The sequence below is a fragment of the Ischnura elegans genome, chromosome 1 (assembly GCF_921293095.1).
Source record: "Ischnura elegans chromosome 1, ioIscEleg1.1, whole genome shotgun sequence".
NCBI lineage: Eukaryota > Metazoa > Arthropoda > Insecta > Odonata > Coenagrionidae > Ischnura > Ischnura elegans.
This window is the reverse complement of record NC_060246.1, coordinates 73,663,123-73,687,498: the sequence shown is the minus strand read 5'-3', so window position 1 is coordinate 73,687,498 and position 24,376 is coordinate 73,663,123. Positions and strand designations below refer to the sequence as shown.

General features: G+C 37.7%; 2 protein-coding genes across 6 annotated transcripts in view; both read right to left on the bottom strand.

Moving 5' to 3' along the window:
- The window catches only part of LOC124163609 (constitutive coactivator of PPAR-gamma-like protein 1 homolog), a 36,881-nt gene extending 36,266 nt beyond the window's left edge, over positions 1-615 (bottom strand). The window contains exon 1 of one of the 4 annotated variants that reach the window (XM_046540629.1): positions 525-615. The gene's annotated coding sequence lies outside the window, so the exon portion shown is untranslated. Of the gene's footprint in view, positions 1-213; positions 239-323; positions 428-524 lie in introns of those variants that run through there. The other 3 variants (XM_046540638.1, XM_046540654.1, XM_046540664.1) reach the window with 3 other exon arrangements.
- Positions 616-3,669: 3,054 nt separating this feature from the next.
- Positions 3,670-22,073, bottom strand: LOC124163593 (endoplasmin). 2 transcript variants are annotated; one of them, XM_046540610.1, is made up of 17 exons: positions 21,924-22,073; positions 21,722-21,799; positions 21,490-21,650; positions 21,284-21,400; positions 20,949-21,147; positions 20,728-20,857; positions 16,083-16,194; positions 15,813-15,988; positions 14,703-14,892; positions 13,908-14,051; positions 12,965-13,059; positions 10,796-10,964; positions 8,325-8,558; positions 7,813-7,949; positions 6,840-6,973; positions 4,176-4,276; positions 3,670-4,089 (listed from the first exon to the last, which is right to left on the bottom strand). In XM_046540610.1, exons 1-17 carry the CDS (start codon positions 21,976-21,978, stop codon positions 3,985-3,987), a joined length of 2,337 nt encoding a protein of 778 aa, XP_046396566.1. In that variant the 5' UTR covers positions 21,979-22,073; the 3' UTR covers positions 3,670-3,984. The 2 variants fall into 2 exon arrangements, with proteins under 2 accessions (XP_046396566.1, XP_046396574.1); XM_046540618.1 differs by lacking the exons at positions 3,670-4,089; positions 4,176-4,276; positions 6,840-6,973 and adding an exon at positions 7,235-7,307.
- Positions 22,074-24,376: the final 2,303 nt, after the last annotated feature.

Below are 24,376 nucleotides of genomic sequence, written 5' to 3'. Positions count from 1 at the left end.
CTCAAGAGTGCATGCGACAGCGGAGGTAACGGCCATGTGTATCCCAGGAATCTAGTAATTACCCAACGGTTAACCACAAATCTTTCAGCGTTATGCAGGCGTAGGAATAAAATTGAGCAATATAGTCGGTTAAATTCGCTTAAAAACAAACGAAATGAGTGAAAAATTCGTAATAGGGTGGATGAACAAATACAAAACTTAATGAGGACGTACCGTTCCCGAACGAATACAAAACCACAGGACCCCTCCAAGGACGTTTGAAAGCAAAATTTATGGGTAATAGCTGTATGATATAATGAGATGAATTACATAGAATAAGAAACCTTAAAGAAATTTCGCTCACGAGGGCTTATACGATCATTCTCGCTCTTTCCGCCGGCATGGTCAAGTAAGGTAGCCACCGTAGCCACTCCCCAGTCCAGCCATTACCGATAAACGTAAAACGTCCAATTAGTACAATAAAATTTCCGGAAAACCTATAATTGCTAAAAAAAATTGGGCACGGACAGAATTTTTTCCCTTACCAACATTTATTTAAGCCATTACTGCACCTCCATTTTCTCTGTCTCTTGTTAACCCACGAGTTGATGACGTAGAAGAAGAAAGGCTGTTCGCCTGTAGATGTCTCAAGCCGCGCTACACTTTCGCGCCCATCACAAGAAAATTTCAGCAATTTCAACTAATCACTCAAATGAATTAAAATTATCGGTATGTTGTTATTTTCGTCCAAGCTAATACCATAAATTGTCTATTTCGATTAATTATTATTTTATTTTCTGCTTAAAACCATTTGAAGGCCCAAAAGCAACTTACAAATGGCGCGTTTTCAATTATCAGCTCAAGGCAATTTTGTCTTCCCACTTAAACATAAGATTTCATGTGTATAACAAAAAGCCTTTGCAGGTGGCAATGGCTTCCTAAAATCATTTTCTGCGTCCTCAAGCGAACAGCTATCGGCCTGAAAACAGTTAACCGTTCAAATGTAATTATTTTTATTTTAGGGATATGAATTATGAGGTCACATAGCATGTATTGTAAGTGGGTGCCTGTAAAATTTTTACTGTTATATTAAACGAAGATGAATACCATGTCTCACAAAGGCGTACGTATACTATCCTTCAGTATTACCAGCATGTAACTGCCAGAGAATTGTCCCAATATGTACTGACTCAGGGAATAATGCATATATATATTAGCCTACAAGTATGTTGCTATAATCTCTGGAGAAAAAAATTAGCTCATCAAGTCTCGAGTTTCTATTAAAAAGTGTAGAGAGCAGGGGTGGTAAAATAAAATTAAGATCCTTTGGTTATAGGTGTAATTATGGAGTCCCTTACTTACCTGCATACAAGTGGCATCAAAAGGAGCACCCGTTGGGGATATTGCTCATAATACCATGGAATTCTTCCATGATAATACTGCTGTGCGATTCGAAAGTATGGTTTTTTTCTTTGTATTGACATGATAAGTGTCATCAGTAATAAATGGTTTTGACTTTCAACATTATTTCTACTCACTCTTCAAATAAATTACAATGCGATTTATTAAGTAATTGCCTGTAATTTCAATGGGTATGGATCACCACTAGCAAGTAGGTGTATACTTCGTTGATAAATGTGGTGCACACTCAATGCCACAATCCTTGAGAAACCATTTTGATCCAGATAGCTCCGATTGAGGATGGGTCAGTTTGGGTCCATCCATAAGATTTTGAGTACTGTACGAACTATACAAATTCTCAGGAAGAATACATCCCTTTTCTGCTTCACCGACAAATGAAAAGTATTTGAACACCATACTTGTACACTTTCAGAAAACGAGTATCAATCAGGCATCTACTTCGTGGTAATGAAATGTGTCTATGCAGGTTAGAACCTGTATAGACATTTCTGGAGAATCCTTACCTCATGACCCTCATCACTAGGTTACTTCCACCAACTGATTCATAGCCATCCCAACTCATGTCTAAAATATACGGGGAAAATGATGTATTCTTGAAGTAAGACTATTTAACAGAAGCTCATTGGGATGTTAGCTGTAAATGTCAATCACACAATTGACCCTCTCACCCATCCTATGAGTTAACTATATGCATCAGCAGATGTAAGATTGGGACAAGGAAGAGTTTAGGTGGAGGGTCTGGGGGTTAACCTCCCACAGTAATTGGGGTCAGAACAAAATTACAAATCTAGTGCAAATTGGTCCCCCCCCCCCCAAGGAGCTTTAGCCCCCCCTGCCCCTCTCTGCATCCACCACTGACCATAAATACAATTTTAGTCACACATACAAATCTTTTTGTATATAACGAAGCATTAGGCTTTTAAGGATGGAAATTGTGAGAAAGAGTAGGGAACACTTGGTACTCAGAAACCTGACCTCACGCTGTAAGCCAATTTCCAACAAAGGCATAAAAAAACTTGAAAACAATGAGCCAACAAACAAAATGTTTGCAGCGATGCACAGAGATGACCCATTTCCTCCTATTCTAAGAATGCATTCACCCTCAAAAGTAGCTATAAAATATGATTGTTATATATGTGGCGTGACAGAAATTAGGTGAGATTCATGGGTGGGTCACAATCTTACTACACAGGATGGAACCACACCACTTACGGTCAGAGGAAGCCAAGAGACATATTATTTAACACACGATTGATTCTGTGGGTTACACAAATTCCCTGTCGGAGGTCATCTCAGAAAAAGATAACAAAAATTGAAAATAGATGGGAACATTGCTGCTAAGGCAGCTGTATATGACTTTGCCCTCAGTGTGATACCCAGGTGGTGATGGATTTATCTGAAATTACAGCACCGCTGAGTTGTATGTGCCATATTCTACAGGCAGTGTGCTCAAAGACCTTAGAGTAGAGGGTCACTAGAACACTCTTCTGCTACTCCAGAAGTGGTGCAATGCCTTCTCTACACATTTCCATCAGCAGACTCAGCACAGCACGACCTCTGGACACTGGCTAGATAATAAACCTAGGCATGATCTACATGTGGATTGCACAGTACAGAATAAATTCCCACCTATCAGTGTGTCCTACGTCAATCTGAAGCAGGGCAGAGAGGTTCAAGTCTGCAAACAAATATGCTGGCATGGTTTACTTAATGACCCTTGGAATAAACATTCTTGATTGTCCTGAGAACAAAGACAGGGCTATGGTCACTAAAACATGAGGCTATTCTAATCCTATTCTCAGTGTCAGCAGCAGAAAAATAAATTACGAGCTTCAAAGGAGGCACCCAAACAATTAAACCAGATTTGACTACACAATTTTTATTGCACAGCCTAATGATAGGGCTACCACGTTGCCCAAAATTAGGAACTGCATGGTGAAAATTGTAATTGGTAATCTAGTTGAATATGCGATGTAAAGCCGCCCATTGAGTAGGAGGAATTGCAAGGGCTGCAGCACTACTTACCACCAACTGGAAGTTTAGTAGGAATTCTAATCAAGCTAGTGGAGCATCCTTTACCATCAGCATTGGGAGACAACAATCACACCCAGCACAAATATTTGAACTACAATATTTCCTGCCATTTAATTTCATTGAAATACTTAACACTATATGTTAATGTCATTCAACCATGGGATAACACGTGCAATACTGCCTCTCAGGATACTTTCATGAGTCCATTGTGTTTAAAAAAATTATGAAAAATAGTTAATAGAAAATTACTTTAATGTAATCAACAATGAGGCATACACTAATATGCATCACTAACACCTCTTTGAGGTAATATTCACAAACCATTCTTTTATCAACTCTCACTGGCATACAAATTACCTTTCTCTCCATACAAAATGAATACAAAAATGACTTCATATGATTTCACATTGATGCACTCCTGCAAGCAGGTGAAAAACAAAAAATGTGAGGAAAGCACAGTTCCATAAATATGACTTAAAATACACAAAAGGAGACAACACATTCACACACTGGACAAATGCACATCTATAATACCCAGGGAATGGTATATTACAGTTCGTCATGATCGTCAGAAGATTCTTCATCTCTTTCTTCTGCTTCTACTTCTTGTTCACTATGTTTCTCCTCCATTGGTTCCTCTACCTCTTCCTCGGGCTAAAACAGTTGAAAATCTATTAGCCACCAAAATTTTACCTTGAAAAATGAACTTGGTAATAACTACGAAAGTTACATCCACTTACCTCTTCATCAATCGGTATCCCCAACGTCTTCCTCATCATTTGCTCCACACTTTGTGCAAAGGTAGAAGTGTCTCTAAGCATGTAGCCCGACCTCAAAGTAGCTGAAATATTTTTCACAACAAATAATGAGTTCAGAGTAATAATGAGAGTAACATGCATTATGCCTAAAGTGACAAATGTTTCATTACACCTGAAAGATATATATCTATTATTAATCCTTACTAAGGTAAAGGATGGCTAATGTTAGTTTACACAACGACAGTGTGAGGTTGATGAAACATCATGTAACTGTCAGAGTTTACAACATGAGCTGTTCAAAGAACAACATCGTGGATGTCACAGTCCAAACAGAATTCTCAACAATACAGTCAAAAAATGCCAGCAGGCCCAGGAGTCCCTGTACATTTTTAGGGCACATGGCCCTGTGCCATATCAGATGAATAATATTTAAGGATAAAAATTAAACTTTTACAAAAGCCACGTTTCTTTAAAAAGATGAAAATAACTGCTTACGGCCCCTTAAATTATTTAAAATAAATATGATTGAGGAGAAAGTTTTAGAAGAACATTTCAGATAGCAAAAACCAAAGACATGGTGCACATGTAAGATTACATTCTCTTTCGCTAGGAGACGAGTCTGATATTCATTGACCAGCAGTTCTTAATATTATAATCCCACCTGCGCACCGCGTTTTCTGTTTTTGTAACCTGAAATGTTACTCTATATCTTATTATATTTTCTCCTCAATCATATTTGAAATATTCAAGAATTTAAGGGGTCATTGGCATTTATTTTCTTCTTTTTAACAAAACGTGGATTTCATAAAAATGTGATTTCTATCCTTTAACACCAGAAGGATGGCAGGGTTCATTTGAAGAATTCAAATTAATTTTTCTCTTATTTAATTTTTTTTTAATTTTGAAACTTTTAACTTCCTTCATTTTGGCCTACATTTTGATTAATTAGCGTAAATTCAACTACAGCAGACTCCCGATTATCCCGCTGCGGTTTATCCGTGTTGCGGCTTATCAATGCATGTGTCTAACACTTTTTTGATATTTCCCTCGATCTTTAAAAAAATTAAAATGATGCAAAAGCACCAGGATATTTGCATTTTAATGCTAGGCTACACCGGACTTGATCTTTCTTTTGGAATTCCCTTCGTAAAATGGAATTATTTTATTACTTGCTGACAAGGAATGCTTCAAGTCTACTTGGACTCTGCCCTAGCAGTGCTGATGACGATCAGCGGCGGGAAAAAAATCTTGATTAATTTTTAAAGATCTTCCATGTTTAACCAATTGTAAATTAGGAAAAATGTTATTTCTGATCTCTAATTGCATATTTCAAATCGCAAATTCGCCATTATTGCCGTGGCCTTGCGTGCAGTTGAATGCGGCCCATGGGAACCAGAGATTTCATTGCATTCAAGCATGTTTACGGCACGAGGAGTCAAGGTCAAACTGGAGAGCAAGGGAATAGTAGAAGTGAAGGCAGTGACAGAAGTGGAAGTAGAGATAGCATAAGTCATAGTCGGGCACCCGCCTGCGTGGTCAATTTTCCACAAGTCCTGCCTATAACCGCCACTGTGCGATGGTGTGATTGCGCACCCGTTGCTTTTATGTGAGTTCTGTGTTCCTGTTTTCCAAGCATCTCGTTGCATGATCGTGCTCAGTGATCACGGATCCGCATCACGCAGCAGTTACATCCTGGACAACTTAACCGCTGCTGTGCGATGGTGTGATTGCACACCCGTTGCTTTTATGGGAGTTCTGTGTTCCAGTTTTCCAAGCATCTCGTTGCTCGTGCTCAGTGATCACAGATCCGCATCCCGCAGCAGTTACACCCCGGACAACTTGTACAAGACACGACTGTGCAGTGCGGTGCCTGACAGTATAGTTTCTGATACCGCACAGTGGTTTTGAAGCATTTGTAGAAACCACATTTCTGAATCCGTGATCTTGCACCCACAGACGTGTGGTTTTCGGAAAGCAGGCATGAGATGGAACAGTATGAATGTGAGTACAATCACGTTTCGCAAAGATCGCGGTCAGGAAAAGAAAGCTCTTAATGATTCCAGAAATAAAAATTAAGGACGATGTGCATAAATAATATTTAATAGTTTGATTTATATGAATAATGAAAATTAAATGATATTCATGTAAAAGTTTTGATTATTCATGTTTTCCGATTTTCGTGCTGCCTCTCCCATTTATAGTGCATCTGAGGCATTGAAAGGGTTCAGCATTAAAGCCATTGATGCAAAAAAATGTGCAAATGCATGAATGTATGAGGAAAACACTAGCAAAACTGCCTCTGGAAGCAGGTGGAGACAGAAAAATACAATGTATTGATCATTTTCCATAGCAACCTACTCCTTTGATTCTCCCCAATGTGCATTTTCATTTCCATTGCGAATTTGACCTCACTAGTTAGCTAAAAAATACCTGATGCAAAAATACCACATCTCACGTGTCCATTCGTAGTATGAATTAACCACCTAACTTGGTATTAACATGAGATCTCTTTTCAAAAGAAATTTCACTCTGGGTGAACACTAACATGTCAACTTATTAATTTCCTTAGGTAACTAAAACAGTATATGACAATGCATGCAAATAAATGTAAAATAATCTTACAGAAGCAAATCAAATAATACCTACCAGTCTGAAACATCATAGCTGCTATGTCCTTTGCAGATTCATCTGATGGATCACTTTCCACTCTTCTCAGCAGTTCCTTGATGAGTGGATGTCTTGGATTAATTTCCAAGGTCTTCTTTTGACTCAAGTAATAACTGAAAAGGAAATAGGAATAGCAGACATGAATTTCTGTATTAACTTATTTTAACCTCCCATATCCATTTATACAATCACATGTCAGGTTTCGAGGAGTTTTCAGAGCAGAGCAAATTCAGAGCAACTATTTTTAATGGTAAGGCATCACATGTGAGGAGATTTTTACAAAGAGAGAAAACAAATTTTTTCAAGGGAAAGAGTAATTTAAGTATTGAATCAAATGAGAATTTGGATCACTACATAATACGATGGGAAGAAAGAATAGGAAAGTAATTCTAATGAAGGTGGGTTGAAATAGGCCACTCTTTGGTCTTCTTTTGACTCAAGTAATAACTGAAAAGGAAATAGGAGGAAATTCAATTGGAGGGAAGTAAATTTGGGGTACTGCCCACATCATGAACCCATTTTAAAATTAAAATACGCAGTCCATGAGAAAACTTGGAAATTTGACATAACAACTACAATAAATAACTTGATTGATAGAGGTTGAGTCAAAGTTTTACAATTTTGTGCATAACCCTGAAGTGATTAAGAAACCACCACGTAAGTATAATAATTGGCAGACAACAGCCTTCTATTTATTACCTTTCCTTGTCTATCCTCATAAGATATTTGTATGCTAGTTTTGAATTATTTATTTGAATATTACAAGTATTATGCGACCTTATAAATATTACATCATATCCTTACAAAATTGGCATACATACTAAAAAAAAAGGCACGCATTAATAAATATATTTTGATTGCCACAGGGCTAAATTCAACACAAATTCCCTCTACATGTGACTTAATATAGTAGAATCTAAAGAACAACAACGAACTTAGCCGAACATCTTACCTCCTTTGAGGATCATCTGACTTTTGATGAGCATTGGAAATTGCTAGTCTTTCCATATTTCCAGTCCAACCAAACATACTGGCCACTAAAGCACAGGGTGAATTTGAAAGTCGCTCTGAAATGGTAGCCTTAAGAATCTGTTCAAAAGAATATTCACTAAATTAGAAAATGCCATTCAAACGTGAAGTGTAAACCAATCCCATCACAAAGTAGCACAAATAAAATAAAAATCAGAACGGTATGAAACAATAGTTCCATTCATGAAGTACTAATACGAATTACAGCTATAAATTTGGATAGGTGCCACATAAAAAAAAAACATTCTGGCATTCTATTGACTGGATACTGTGGCATCTAACTTGAACTGAAGTCAAGTGATCAAGCTAATTAAATAATATTGAAAAGAAAACCCATTTTAATTTCATTAATAATTACTTTAATCAAAATAAATAGGAATTTTGAGAGACTCATTCCATCTCTTCCACATGCACTATAAGGTCATTAATACCAACCTGATCTTTTAGAGCCTCATCTGCCAGCCACTTTGTCAATGGCTCATACTGATTCTTAAGTTCCTCCAACTTGGATGAATCTCCAAGGGTAAAACCTTCCTTGGCAACATTTTGGAACTTCTTTCCATCAAACTCTGGAATGGCAGAAATGCAATACTCATCAACGGCTTCCACAAGGTAGAGAACCTCATATCCCTTCTTAAGCAGCCTCTCGACAAAAGGAGATTTTTCAACCTGAAATGGTAAAAATCAATACCTTTAGAAGGTGAATAAAATGCTACAAAGAAGTTCATCAGAGACAAGAAATTAATTTTAGCCACAGTTTCTCCTCTTTTGCATACAAGGACCTTGGTTATGTTCAGATATATTTTCATATTATATCCCTGAAACTCTTTCACAATTATAGTCATTGAGTCCTGTAGATCTTCCATGTTGCCCATGATGATTGAGATACCATCTAAGAATTGTAGATTTTTATTTTTTTATACATTAACCTTGATCCTGATTGCTTGTTCCTCTTTCATCACTTCCTCCATGTACCTATTGCGGTGCACTGGTGATATGTTAAACCTTGCGGGACCCCTTTGTTAATTTTTGCATTTATATTTCTATCCCCTTGCATTACATTTTCCTTTCCTAGATTCAAATCAGTTTTCTGACTTTTTTATTTTCCCTTCATTTCCTTTTCCTACAATTTTAGTGATGATTTTAGAGGCAGGAGATAAAAAGTTCAGGGTTTGAGGCTCCCAAAATTTATCAGCCCCCTAAAAGTCTCATTGCAGCTTTCCAAGTTTAGAGCAGCCTGGAACTATTTCATATGGTTCATATTGTGATCTCTCACCAAGTGCTTTCATTATATTTTACTATTAACATTTCACCAAATCTCTAACAGCCTTGTCAAATTCTCTTTCCTGTATTCCTGTACCACTTGGTCATCCAGGACTGGTTCTTTGAGGGGTTTTGGGCCTCAGTATAATTCAAAGGCACTTTTTCCATCAATTGCAGATGGCCCTAAGGTTCATCAGAAGTTTCCCATTGGCATCTGGACTTCCCGTGACCAAAGTGTCTCATAAGTCTGTATGTTGTTTCAGAGTACCTTTCCTTCAACTCTTTTAGTATCTTTATTTTCATTCCTCGTACTCTTTGCTTCCTCTTTTTCTATATATGCTAACTATGATTTTGACAGGCCCACTAGCAAGTTGTTCCTATGCTACCACAGTAATAGCATTCTTTATGCTATTCCATCTCTCTTCCTCAATTCAGCTTGACCCCTGGCTATTCTAGTTATCATCAATGGAGGCTATGAAATGCCAATGAAAAATTCCTTCGAGCAGTGGCGTAACTATGTGGGGGGGGGGGGGGTTATAGCACCCCAAAGACAAATGAGTTGAATCGCACCGCTGACAGCAAGGCGTCCATTTCAATCCGGCTTGCCGATACGCCTTCTACGGCATGAATTACAGACAATGCTACATTGAGGCAACTTCCAGGCGATATGACTTTTTGCCGGCCGCCATTCACGTGGAATTAAGGTGGCTTTCAGACGAGGCGATTCTCTGCATCACTGTGTGCCGTGCTGTGAATAGCTGCCAGCACAAAATGGTTTCGTCTGAAAGTGGTCTGAATCATGTACAAAAGATTGAATCATGTACATATACAGTAATTCTTAGACATACGAACAAGGCGTTCGGAGAGCTTATTCATAAGTTGACAAACCTACGCAAGGCATTGAAAAGTGTGGTAATCCTGCTGAATGCAACACTGCATTACAATTTTGCATAGCTCACAGCCGCTCAGTTTATCCACGGTGTCGCTGTAACGGCATGTCAAGCAGTTTATTGTTGAAGTCATAAGAACTGTGACACTGAAGCATGTAAATAAATTGTCAATTAATGTAACAATTTCAGCTTCATCGCAGAATACAGAATATATTTTGAACTGACTCACAAGTTACAACAAATTAACAGATGATGTCGTCAGATGTTGGGGGATTTTCACTCTTGATCCTGATGCTATGCAGTATGTAAACTGTGCTACAAGCACATTTTGTGCAGGCTTTCAAAATCAACATCAACCACCCCCACTAACCCCCTCTCTCATCCCCCAAAAGCATATTCCTAGTTATGCCACTGCCTTCAAGTACACACATAAAAGCAGGGTAAGTCTTAAAATACCTTGGACCTTATTACTCATGTCTAGTTTGATGCCTATTAATGCACAGAGCCCACAGGACATAGATGGCTATAGAATTATTTGGCACTTGTTCACCCAAGTGATTGAGTGATCTTTAGAGCAATAAAGTACACAAGTAAAAAATTCATGTTCAACGACTTAATGAGTGAAGTTAGAATAAATGTAAAGCTTAAAATTTTGTTTAAGGAACATGAGATTAAAGAAAATCAAATCTGAAAGCATTCTTAAAACTCAAATATGTTTAACTATGACATCATGCTTAACAAACAGGGACATACCTCCTCCCTCTTGGATCCAGCCATGTAGTATATGTGATCCTGTTTCTCCTTCATTCTCTCAACATACTCCGCAAGTGAAGTGAGACCTTTTTCACTGGAAGACTGGAAGCGAAGCAGTTTGGCTAGTCTAGTGCGGTTAGCTGGATCCTCAATGACTCCTAGCTTAATGCTGAAACACAAGAAAAATATTAACCATACATAAAAAAATGAGTACATATAAACAAGTATTTTGAAGGAAATAAATTATTACTCCCCCAAAACTTTTAAATGATAACCAAAATTAGAATTTACGTCTACTGAATTGTATTCCTAATGGCACTGACTCATTGTAAAACCTCACCGAGTCATTTATCATGTCTAAATATTTAAAGCATGGAAGGTACGTTAAAATTTGATATTATAATTAGAGATGGGTCGAATAGCAGATTTCTCGAATTCGAATATCGAATTCGAATATTAAATCATACCTCGAATATTCGAATACCTCGAATTTCGAATACCTCGAATACTAAATGATGAATGCTGGAATGTTTGACTCGGTTGCCTATGCAGCAGGCAACACAAGATTTTGGGGAGTAATTTTGATTCCCTTAAAATGATTCGAACAGGAATTTAGCTGATTAATGAATAATTTAATTTTATGGAAACAATTGGGCATATAATTAATTCAGCTAACATCGCTTTACCCCCACTCCTGCTGCCAAGTGCTAGCTGACAATCTGAGGCATTTTGCAAAATACAAGCTCTTTTCCACCGGATTTTCTTCAATTATTTTCAGTCCATCTTTGGGAGTTCTCACGAGATAAGAAGATGAATTGGAATTGCTATCAGGGAGAAACCAAATATTCTGAGAAAATATCCTTTTGTCTGTGACTGTAACAATAAAGATTTATAGCACCACTCATAAATTGTAACTTGATATATGTTTTCGGAAAAAAATACCGCATCAACTTCGGAGAAGCTCTGCTGCTCATATCGAGTTTCGCCAGAATGCTAAGTCTCCGTCGTGTTTTGACATTTATTTCTTTGCGTAAAATGCTTAAATAAACTCAGAAATACGTCGTGTTTGGTCTTATTATTTTTGAAATTACGCGCACGTTACTAATATTTCAATTCAATAAAGGTGTAACATCAATTGACGAAAGTCATTCTTAGACACCCTTTGTGCTAATAGATGACTCATGCAGCGGTTGACCTCCACAGAAATGGGGAACTTCGAAGATGGTAGGAAAAAAAAGGTCAGTGGGGGAGGAAAGGGAGGGCCCGTTTCTATTGTTCTCACGTATTTTTTCGAAGCTAAGGTCTTCGTAATATGATCCCTGCGCGAGCTGTGACCTTTTTTTTATTTTGAAAAAGAGGAAAGCCTCAGAAGGGGGGCTAGTGCTGAATGGAGAGGGATACCGAACCTTGGGAAATGCGCTAATGTAAGTATCCCACGGTACTCACACAGCAGTTGACCTCCAGAAATGGGGAACTTCGAAGCAGGTAGCCAGAAAAAGGTCAGTGGGTGAGAAAAGGGGGGAGGGCGTGAAACACGTTTTTATTGTTCTCGTAACTCGATATTTTTTTCGAAGCAGGGGTCTTCGTAATGCGATCCCTGCGCGAGCTGGGACCTTTTGTTTGATTTCGGAGAAGAAGAAAGCGTTAGAGTGGATGAGGCGAGTGCTGAATGGAGGGGGATAGAGGATCGTGGGAAATGCCCTAAGGTTGCTATCCCACGGCACTGAGTTTCTCCTGGTGGGGGGAATCGGGGCTTTTCGGATTTTTTCACCCGACTATTTTCGGTTCCCCTCGTCGAACACTTATCACCGCTAAAATCCACGAATTTGATGCAATTCGTCAACTTGCGTAAAACGGCGCTGCGAGCACTAAATGACTACAGTTCTCTACATTTTTCCGAGTCACTACCAACGACGTGCGTGCGACAGTGTATGACGCGAAATGCAAAGTATTCGAGGTATTCGAGGCGGTACTTTTCGCATAACTATTCGAAATCTCGAATATCGAATACTTTCTAGTATTCGAGGTATTCGAGTATTCGCGGATACTATTCGCACATCTCTAATTATAATCAAAATTTAATCACGATTGTGTGACACAGCAACGATGTCTACATAATAATTTTCTTAAATTTTAGCAAAGGAAATAGAATCAGCCAATGGCACTTACTTAGTAGAGTACTCTTTCCAGAATTTTTCAAACTCCTCCTTGTCCATTTTCTTTAACATATCAAGAGTTTTCCTCACTAATTTCTTCTTAATAACCTGAAAAGTATTCCATCAAAAAATCACATCAATCCAGTACAAATGAGTAGAGCAATAACACTTGACAACCTAAATTCAATTGACTTCCTGGAAACCACTAAGTTATCAGCCTTCTGGCACCTAGTGCTGCAAGTGATTTAGTTTTTGGTAGGTGGTTCTAACGACTCATGAAAAAATAGCAATTTTATAAGGATAATGTCTTCGGGATGCACTTTTAAGTCTAAAATTTAAATTTATAAAAAAAAGTTTAAAAAATATTTTTACTTGTTTTCTTACACAGCGAAGAGAACCCTGAGAGGTATTAACCCACAAAGGACAATCGAACCCAGTTATGGGTTCGATTCCTATCCAGAGGTTTTTGGAATTTGCCACCTTGCAGATGACTTACGAGTGTTTGAAGGGCTGGTTGGGGTGATGTCAACAGTCTGATGGGGGAAGGTTCTCAATACCTTCGGGACCGACCATAAGAAGATTATTTCCAGATATTGGTGATTAGAGTCAATATATGAGTGTATAGCTTAGTATTTGACTGTGTGAAATAACATCCTGCTAATGAGGACTAGTTTATTACACAAAATTTTAATCCATTTTAAGGGAATGAATAAGCTTTTATAAGCATCTTATTTGTAGTTTAATGGGGCTTTCAATATAGTGAAATCAGCAAAAGTGATTTTATGGCCTGATTAAATATTAAAATGAACAGATTTGGTGGCCTGAAGAAAGTTAAATGGACAAAATAAATAACGTTATATTTAAAAAAGGAAGATGTAATGTTTTGATAAAGTCATAACAATACCAGCATGAGAAATAGCAGTGCTCTAGAGTCAAAGAAACAGAATTTCAATTACCTTAATCAGTTTGTGCTGCTGTAGAGTTTCTCTTGATACATTCAAGGGAAGGTCATCTGAATCAACAACACCTTGCACAAAGCTGAGATAATTGGGCATCATGTCTTGGAATTCATCAGTGATAAATACGCGGCGTACATACAACTGAAAAGAAGTCACTTGGATAAAAAAAAGAAAAATATCTAGCAATATAATAGTTTCAATACCATAATGAATAATTTATCTGAAACTGCTGAATCTTAACTATGATCCCCATAATCATTATTTTCAATCGATCCTTACTATTCAGTCTAAAAACCCAATCATAACAAACTACACATGGTTCAGTAGTACATGCTACCAAGGCAATTGCTAGTGATAACATGACATGATAGCATTGATGCTACATAAATCCACTGATATCTACAACAATTACAATTCATTCACAGGTGGAATACTGAAATGCTACAGGGCTAACAAGTAGTACAATCGGATAAGAATTCCAAATGGATGCTTATGAAATGCATCATCATGAACCTTAGAACAAAAGGTATCTAATTGGGACTGAAGATGAAAATTAAGCACTAATTGAGATCAAACTTGAAAACATATTTGATGTAAGATAAAATCAGAATGCAATATTTTTATCATGTATGATATACACGAGAATTGTGAATTTAGATCGCAAGAAGTAAGCAGCATACCAAGAAGAAAAACTTAAATTTTCTGAATCCAACATACAGAGAAAATTAAGGAATTCAGAAGTGAAAACAATATGCAACATGACACAAAAAAAATTAACATACATATTCTTACCTTTATATTGTCAACTTTTGTACCATAACGGTTAAAACTTTCACTTGGCTGAATCTTGGGCACAAACAATAAAGACTTGAAGGTAACTTCTCCTTCAGCAACAAAGTGGGTCTTGGCAAGCGGTTCACTATTATCCTTGGTTAGAGATTTGTAGAACTCATTGTACTCATCATCTGTGATATCTGCAGGCCTGTGAAATCAAAAAGACATTACAGCATAGATACTACTTTAACCTGAATTTATCACTAATGATAAGCATTAAAATGGACCTAATCCATCAACTTGGACTTGAAGCATTACAAATTACCTTTACATTTAGATAAAATTATTTACTCAACACCTATGTTTGAGAAATAATTACTCTCATATAAACCAAATCATTTCCTGTTATTAAAAATATCTAAACTACTCTATGTAATTTCCGAGATGCAAAATGCTAATACTTTAGAAACACCTTGGATTCGAATGCAAATAATTTAGAAAAAATATGCTGCAAAGAGGTATGTCTCCACAATGTCATTGAAAACAGATTCAAGAGACTGGTAACATGACAGAAAAACCATTGCATGGTTCACAGAATTTTACAATTAACCTACCAAGGCTTACACAATTTCAAGGTATTTGGTATAAATTATATTACTTTCAAAGTATATTTCATGTCACTTTCAAGGTTTTAAGTTGTCAAAACCTACGTTGGTTAATATGTAATTAAATTCAGTGGACCTGACCAGCAGTGGATCCAGGATAGGAGCAAGGTGGTGAGGGGAAGGGAGCTCTCCTCTCCTGTATATATTCAACAGCTTAACAAAATTACCATTTTATCCTGTGTAAATCGGATAAGCCCCCCCCCCTTTCCCCTCCCTGGATCAGCCACTGGACCTTACTGATGCTCTTTCTGCCAATGTTAATTGTTCCATGGTTCATCAAAATATCACCATATGCTCATTAGTTATTAGAACATTTAACAGCAAAGTGATTAATTACCAGAGTGGCACTTGACAAATTTAAGCCATTACTCCATGAATCATAATATTTTAGATCACAGGAACTTTGAAAACGGAGCAATTTCAAATATTATCTCATTACTACAAAATGTACATCATTACTCACTTCCGTGTCCAAATTGGTTTGCTGTCATTCAACACTTCCCAATCCCACACAGTTTTCTCCACTTTTTTCGTCTTTGGCTTGTCTTCCTTCTCTTCCTCAACCTTTGCATCTTCATCCTCATCCTCTGTCTCTTCTGCCTTCTCTTCCTCTTCAATAGGTTCCTCCACTTCTTCCGTCTAAGAAATAAACATTCAGATAATGCCAAACATTCAAGAAAGTCACAAAAAACAATGGCAAAAAGAAGGAATTCGTAAAAATATCTCAACTAACCTTGCTTGCCCATAGATAAATGGGAAAATTGATAAACTGGGAGTATTTCTTTATAAGCGTCTTGATAGAATCTTGCTCCAAGAAGTCTTGGGCTTCTTCTTTCAGATGTAAGCTATGGGTGAAAGAAGTAGTGAGGATTAGACTGTTGCTTAGGGACTGCTTGCATTTGTATCCAACCTCAAAAGTACTACGGCATGCAGTAAAAAAAGAGAATCGGCATACAGTAAAACAAGAGAATCTGGTAACACACAAAATTTGAACTTTCATGAAGAACTACACAAAGACAAACCCCTTGTTACACCATATTTTATATTAGTAAGTAACTTTCAACCTCAAAAACTTTAACCCAACCCAAAATAAATTTCATTACACAAGGTACAGTGTCTAAAATGAAACTTACAAGTTTATGAAAAAATTGTGCATTCAAGATCTGAAGAAGAAATGACTGATCTCACAAATAAAAAATGGCATGGCTGCTATATTCTCCCAACATCCAAAAAAATTCTAATTAGATAGAGTGCTAAGGCATGGAAGAAGGAGGGGCCCCTCCTTCTTCCATGGCTAAGGGCTGGAAAAGTAAACAAATAGTATCTTGGGAATAAACCTTTCCAGTCAGCCAAGTTATTATATTGCAAGATGATAAGGATTCAAAATAAATGAGCAGAAAAATAATGGGCGGACGGACAGGTTCCGGTCAATTAGTTTCTAAAGCTCATTTGGCTGTACTCTGTGGCGGACAAGCAGAAGGCGTTGCAATTATTTTTCCACCAACGGCCACAAGAGAGCATTGGGTAAGGAGGACGCCATGGAGGGAGAAGAGCAACGCCATGACAGTCTGGACGAGAAGGGTTTAGATGTCGATACTGTAGAGCTTGTCTGTGCTACGCAAACGAAGCGAAATAAACCCTATTATGCATAATTGGTGATGGCATTCATTTACCACGTCCGTAATCATCCCCACGCTACATACTCCATGTTTTCAGGAAAGGGATAGTTGGTAGGTCTTCCCATTCCCGTTCCAACAGTGTTTTTTATGTGACACCATCACCTGGACCTTTCGTCTGGCTCTTGACCTTTCACCATGGATGGCCGTACTGGGAGTAATTCAGAATTAATCCTGCCAGCACAGCTGTTGGGGTCATAGGATCATGCAAGCCTTTCCACCACGGCAAGTTTGTAGCCCAAGTGAAAGGAAAATCCACACAACATAAGATTTGAAGTTCAATGACCACGTAGTACAGTTAAGGTCTCCCTTCTGGTCCCAACTGGGCTATTATGCTTCACTGATATTGTTTTGCGAGATGGTGGCATCTTTATTTTTTACACCAAGAAAGGAGCCTTCCCAGCCAATCCAAATGAAATAACTTCCCCAAATGATGATAACTTCCCCATTGTGTGGTTCCAACAGGAAGATTACTAGATAAGACTAAAATTTTGTGTTGGAAACCAATCAAAGCAAAGCATTTTATTTTCATTCCAAACCACCTTTGTCAATTACTTTCCTGTGACTGAGTGCATCACAAATGCTTACACTCATGAGGAGATTCATTCCTTCTCTCAATCTCTCCCTTAGTGACTACATGAACTAGTTGCCTAATAACTGTAACTTGTTTTTCCCTTCTATCAACCTATTCCTTTACCATAATCAATTACAATTTTGAATCTCAGTCCCTATTTCCAAAGATGACAGCTGAGCCACAAGTTTATGCCTAAGATGAATCTTACCATCCATGAAATGGAACTGCTTCCGGGCACCTGTGCTTACACCAGCTGAAGGGGGTGATTTGCATTAAATATTAAAACATATGAGAAAAATTTTTCCAAGCACCTTGAAAGTGAAATTGGATGAATTTCATTCCATTCTCGATTCCCAGGAAAGAAAAACTGATTTCCAACAGTTTTGAACCTGATTTGAATCTGGTCTGAAACCTTGAAATTTAATTTGACTCTGTCTTGACACTGATTTCCACTATTTTCCAGCAGACAGGAAATGGAAGGAATTGATTTGAATCTCACTTCCATTGTAACAGGTTTTCAGCTGTCTTCCACATTGTTTGTTTGATTGTTTTGACACTGAATTGAATGTCATTTGAAGCACTTATATTTATTTACTTGAAAGTCTTTTCCTCAAGTGCTTTCCAACAGAGTTGAAATGCAAAATTAATTTGATACTCTCATGGAATGAGTATGATGAAGAAATATTTCTCATACAGGCTTCACTCTTGTATTGACCGGAAAATTAACTTTGATGTTTCAATTAGTATATTTAGTTGAAAATCATGGTCAGAAATAAAAATAATGATGTAAATGAGAAAACAAGCACTTGGCCATCATACAAAAGTTCACAGGTAATGTTATTTGAAAATAAAATTTACCGTACGTCATCTGAATTTTGAGTTATACATCATTTCACTCGTTGGAATTCATTATCGCCAATGACAGCGCATGAAGTGAGCATACAATTTGAAATAGTTTAACACGGCTTATGCACGTTAAAACCTTACTTTGCCTTTAATAGCCAGCATAGTGTTGCCACCTACCAACAAAAGATAGCATATGAAAGAGGCAACACCGACACTCTCAATTCTGTTCTAAATGTTTACGTGCCTGTGGTTGTATGTATTGTGATTAAGTTGCTGGCTGAGGAAAAAAAATTAATTACAGTGGAACCTCGTTAAAGCGAATACGGGCTATAGCGAGACCCCTGCTATTACGAGAGATAGCCGATGCACCGTCAATTGATCCTATAATAAGCATGTTAAAAATTTTGTTTTTACGAGGCCCTTTTGGTGTTGGCTCTCGCCATAGCGAGGGTTTCACCGCCGGAAAAACTTACACCAAGACTCCTTAATCTCTGTAATTGCTAGCGATCTGTTAGAAATGAAGCTAATGGAGTGCTCAGTCTCAAATTTATGTGGTAAACTGTCGTTCGATAAATAAGTAGTTAATTTTGGTGAAAATATTGTGGCATTAGAATTCGCGAATGCCTGATCTTCTTTTGTTCCTCAGGCGGCAGAAATCAGTCGTCAGCATACCCGCACGTCCATGAGTTGCATGAATATAAAGCATTTGATGGAACACACCATGGCCAAAAAAAAACAGCAAACACGTCTAAGCGAGAAAATAAAAATAAAGGAGTAATATGAGGTATATTGGCTATTATTTGCACCACCTCCGGTAAAGCGACAATTTGCTATAGCGAGTGTTAATTGGTGCACCGTGGGGTGTCGTTTTATCGAGGTTCCACTGTATATGAGTATTATTTAACCTCTGCTAAATCCCTGCAGCATTGAATTAAGTCATTTGTGCATCTCTTCAGTTATTCAGTGATATAGTTATGAAAGTCCTGGTGTGATTTTTGTTCTTTTGTGTTTCCATGTAATAATATATCGGGTCTCTTCAGTTTTTGAGCGATTACTAAAATATTTGTACTTAATATGTATTGCACGAACATGCACTACTTAGCCAACAAGAGCCTAGAAACATTTTCAGACCATTGTGTATCTTGCATGTTTGTTTGTGCTAATTACTGTGCACTTGAACAGTGAAATGACCGTGTTCATCTATAAACCTTAAAGGCAAGTTTCTGTAGTGAAACATACGCATACTGTTGACTTAATGCCGAATAAGAATTATTTTCATTAGCATTTTTAAAGTCTTTCTTTGATAAAGGCATACAAAATATTTTCTGGTGTTGTGGCTGTTCCATTAATCATGGAAAAACTTTTGCTCTGCAATAACTTTTCAAGATTGTGAAATCTAATTAAAGTTGTTATTCTGGGGCAGTGGTGGTTCAGTTAATCTTGGCAAAACTTGTGCCTTTAGATGACTGTTTGAGATTCTAAGAACTGATGAAAAATGGGGAAAAGCACAAATAGTTTTTCAAACTCTCCTTCAAATTTGATTTCATCTGTAAATTGTGTTTTCCTATATTATTTCTTTAGAAGTTGGAGTTCATGAAATTGAGATTTCCAGTATAGTCTGCCTTAGAAATTTGCCTAATTAGATGACTATGTAATTTCAATTGAATGAGTACTTCCAAAAGCTGTGGTCCATGCTTAATGAATTTACATTAGAAGAGCCTATGTCATTTTATTGTCATGGGAGACTTGCACAAGGTTCATTTTGTTGTCTGTAAACTTGTTTTTCGACGAGTGTGCGTCCACACTGAAGATAGATATGCAGCATGAGAAGTTAGAAAAGTTGGGCGAGTACAGCAAGGATAACCTGCCAAACTTAGAAATTGGTGGAAACAATTCATATCAGCGGGTCAATGGAGGTCAGAATCGAGTTGTAAACAAGATTCAGATTGGTAAGAAGGTGGAAATCGGATTCAATGTGGCTAAAATGGAGAAGCCGGATTCAAATCTGTTGGGCGGTGATAACCAGATTCAAACCACTCATTCACAGAAATGAGTAGGAAAACAGCCGCCATATTGGACCTTTCCAACTGTTTCAATTTTCAAAACAGATTCAAAGGAAGTGGAAATCAGTGTGTCAAACCTGTTAGAAATTAGTGTCAAATCTGATGGAAGTCAGTTTTTCTCTGCTGGGATATTAGATGTAACTGAAACTTCATTGTATGAGGATTTTGAGTACATGGCTATTCAAGCACCCAGTCTCAACCTTTAAGTTCTCAATTTACCTTATATGAGTTCCTCTTTTAAGGGTGTTTCCTCTGGGGTCTTCCACAATACTGAAACTGCCAGCATCTGATTCCCAAACTTGCTGTGTGTCATCATTGTGCTTAGTCGTAACAACAACGCGGTCGGCCACTAAAAATTTCAAGAGGAAAATTGCAGAAATTAGGGGAAACACGTTTAAGAAATACAAGCTCTAGCATGCAGCACGAGCTCTGTATCTCACCTAAAAATGACGAATAGAACCCCACACCGAACTGGCCAATCATATCATTCATTTCCTGGGCGTCGGAAGCTTCCTGCATTTTCCCCAAGAACTCAGCTGTGCCTGATTTAGCTATAGTTCCAAGATTGCTGACCAAATCCTTCCGAGTCATTCCGATACCAGTGTCGATTATGTGAAGGACACGATTCTCCTTATCAGCCTGCAAATAAATGTAACTTTCATAACAACGGAAACTACAACTAACCAAGCTACACTGCACTCGGACCACGCAAATTCTATGCGCGTGGCCGATGCAGCAGAGACCGAAGACAGCACTTCCTATTGCTTCACCTTACCTTTATTTTAATTGACATCTCATCTGTAGCATCAAGAACGGAAGAATCGGTCAAGGAGAGCAGGCGGATTTTATCCAACGCATCCGATGCATTGGACACCAATTCTCGAAGGAATATCTGCGAGTCAAACAGTCGATATTAAGTAATATGAAATGATAGGCAGCGATCTGGTGAAAATCGAGTGACTGGAAATGTAAATCACGCACCTCTTTGTTCCTGTACAGAGAATTAATAATAAGCTTCATCATGCGATTGACCTCAGCTTGAAATGCGAATTTTTCTGCTTTCTCCCTTAATTCTTTCATCTGCGCCACGTTCAGACCATCTAATTTTATCGCCTCTTCTTCCCTCTTGACAGCCTCATCGTCTGAAAAGCGCGAGGTAGTTACAAAACTGGGTGAAAATATAGAAGAAGAATGAGAGGAAAATACCACTCACCAGTTCGCGACGCTTCTCTACTGGCCCCGAGATCAACATCAACAGAATCCGCATCTTCTTCTTGAGCACATGCAAATCCTGAAAATTAAAAGGCTTACTTAAATGTGCTGCCGACGACGGTTTCTCACAAAGATAGGACGAACTTGTTGGATGAGGAAGGCATTGATGATAAAACCAGTTTATGCATATAACGTGTACTCACCTGATAAAAATAAAAGCCCCAATAAGATGGGCAGAGAACTTTTTAATTTTAACATTTTGATTTCGACTTCTCGCAGTAAATGTGAGTGATCCTACGAATGAATCCCTCTAAGCACCGGTCTTTCTGGAACTTACCCCGAGCAGACACAACAATATAAGTTGAAATAGGGATTATAGCCCCCACCCCACTATCAAACATAAACCAATCGTTTAACACCACGCATAGGTTATCAACCAATAGCATTGCAAAGAGTGTACGCCTTAGATCTGTCTGGCCGATTTCCATTGGCTACAATAATTTCACTCAGCCAACAGATGGTTCTCCTTATCAACAACAGATGTCGCTTTCGTGATAAATATTCAAAGACTCCTGCGATAAGCTTTCTTGCTCATTATACCGCTTAGAGTCTGTTACTGATGTCATGTAATGTTCCTGATTGAATATATATATATATGTCTTACTTAGGCTTGTAGTTCATTACATATTGCTCTCCTTCGATACCGTAAAGGCATAGCTGCCCAAAGGTAATTGACCCAAAAGAAGCTAGGGTTGATGAGCTGCGGATGGCGCCAAAATTTGAGATTGAAAAAAAAATGATTTTGAAGTAACATATTAGCTAGAGATAACGTCGGCCTTTCCGTTAGGTTTATAAACCATTTCAAGTTTATAAATATTTTCTGCGAAGAATTTTGTCAACATATAACAAGTATCACATTTTATCTTTTCATTACAGAAATATAATATACACTATCAAAGCTACTGTCATGATATCATCATTGACTACTCCTGAACGTATTCTTTTCCTGAATACAACTTATCTCGGTGAAATTTCTGAAGATTTTTTATTCCCATCATACACTATACAATGCTTATACTATATCGCCACTTTAAGACGATCTGGCTTTTCACCATCATGGTGCATTGGACTACATGCCATGCTATCAACAAATGCTGGCATGGCTTGGAATGCATATAAATTTATATGCTGAATGGCTTTGTGCTGTGCCTAATAGGAATGGGTGATGTACCATACACTGCTGCCTCTGTAAGCAATTACAAGTGCCCATTGTTATTTCAGCTCAGGGTTTTCTGCTGTGCATGAAAAAAGTTGGTTTTTCTGGAAGCAGCCTAAGAACCAACTCTTTCAAATTTTCAACAAAAAATTGCCCTTCCTGGCCCAGGAAAGAGCCTGTAGAGGAACTGGGCAATACTACACACTAAGCATTGGTGGCATTAGTATGCAGGCACTAATAGCACTTAGTAGTGATATAATTTGGACCAAGGCACTCTAGGTATATTTGCACTCTGGTATTGGGTCAGAGTGATTTTCAATCTCCTGCCCTGTTAACAGTTGCTGGGCCAGTTTGAAGGACCTTATTTTATTTTATAAATGTAAGGCCTATATTGTAACAAAAAATGTCCTCATATAAAGTGCAAAATAGCACATGGAAGCAATGGACGACACATCAACTTGAAACAAAATTAAAAATACAAGGAAAACAGTCAAATTTTCCAATATTCAACCATGTACTCTTCTCATTGCTAGGTAGATGCGTTAACCATTGCACCATATGACACTTAGTGTAGTAAAGAAGAATGAATTCATCAGTGGTGCCGACTCCATGAGGCCCTCAGGCCCCTCGAAAATTCGTTATGGGTGTGAGGAAAAAATGTGTCAGGTTTGTCTCTTTTCCCCGGTGTCCAGATATCGAGAGTCAAGTAATCAGGGTTCTAATGTTGATCATATGACTCTTCTAAAATGCTTACAAAACTTAAAACTCACTACTTATAAAATTTCCCGGGGCAAGATTAGGGCCCCCCAAATATTTTTTTAAAAGTCGGCATCCCTGGAATTCAATAATATTTAACATGAAGGTTAGCGATTAAAACAAATGTTTACTATCAAAAAAGGTGGCTTATTTCCCCTGAAGACCTGGGAATAGTGTAAGAATTTGCATTACCATCTAATACTGATCTGTACTTATTATTTCAAGCCAATCAGAAATTGTGAAGTGAGTTAAAAGTCAATTAAAAGATTTCATCGATGAAACAAGTTAATGTAAATAGTGTAATAAAAGAGGAGGTGATCTTTATTCACCTTGGCAGCGGAACATTACACCCTCATTGGTATGTCACAGTTGTTGACCTTTGAATTTTATTCTTCATCACAAACCAATAAAAAAATGGGCTTCAAAGCTTGTATAACACCTTGTGTAAATGCACTTAAAATGTGATGATTAGATGTTCAGGGTTTTGCTTACTGAAGGCTATGCTACTCTTTCTTGCAAACGGGGAGCAGGTAAGATGGTGTCTCATTTGGTAAATGATGACTTTAGTACTTAGATGACTTACTGAGGAAGTGAACTTGACAGGTCTGTTAATTTGGATATAAATCCTTCATTTAAAGATCCATTTGCAGATTTTAAACCAATAAATTAACAGCTTTCTACTCA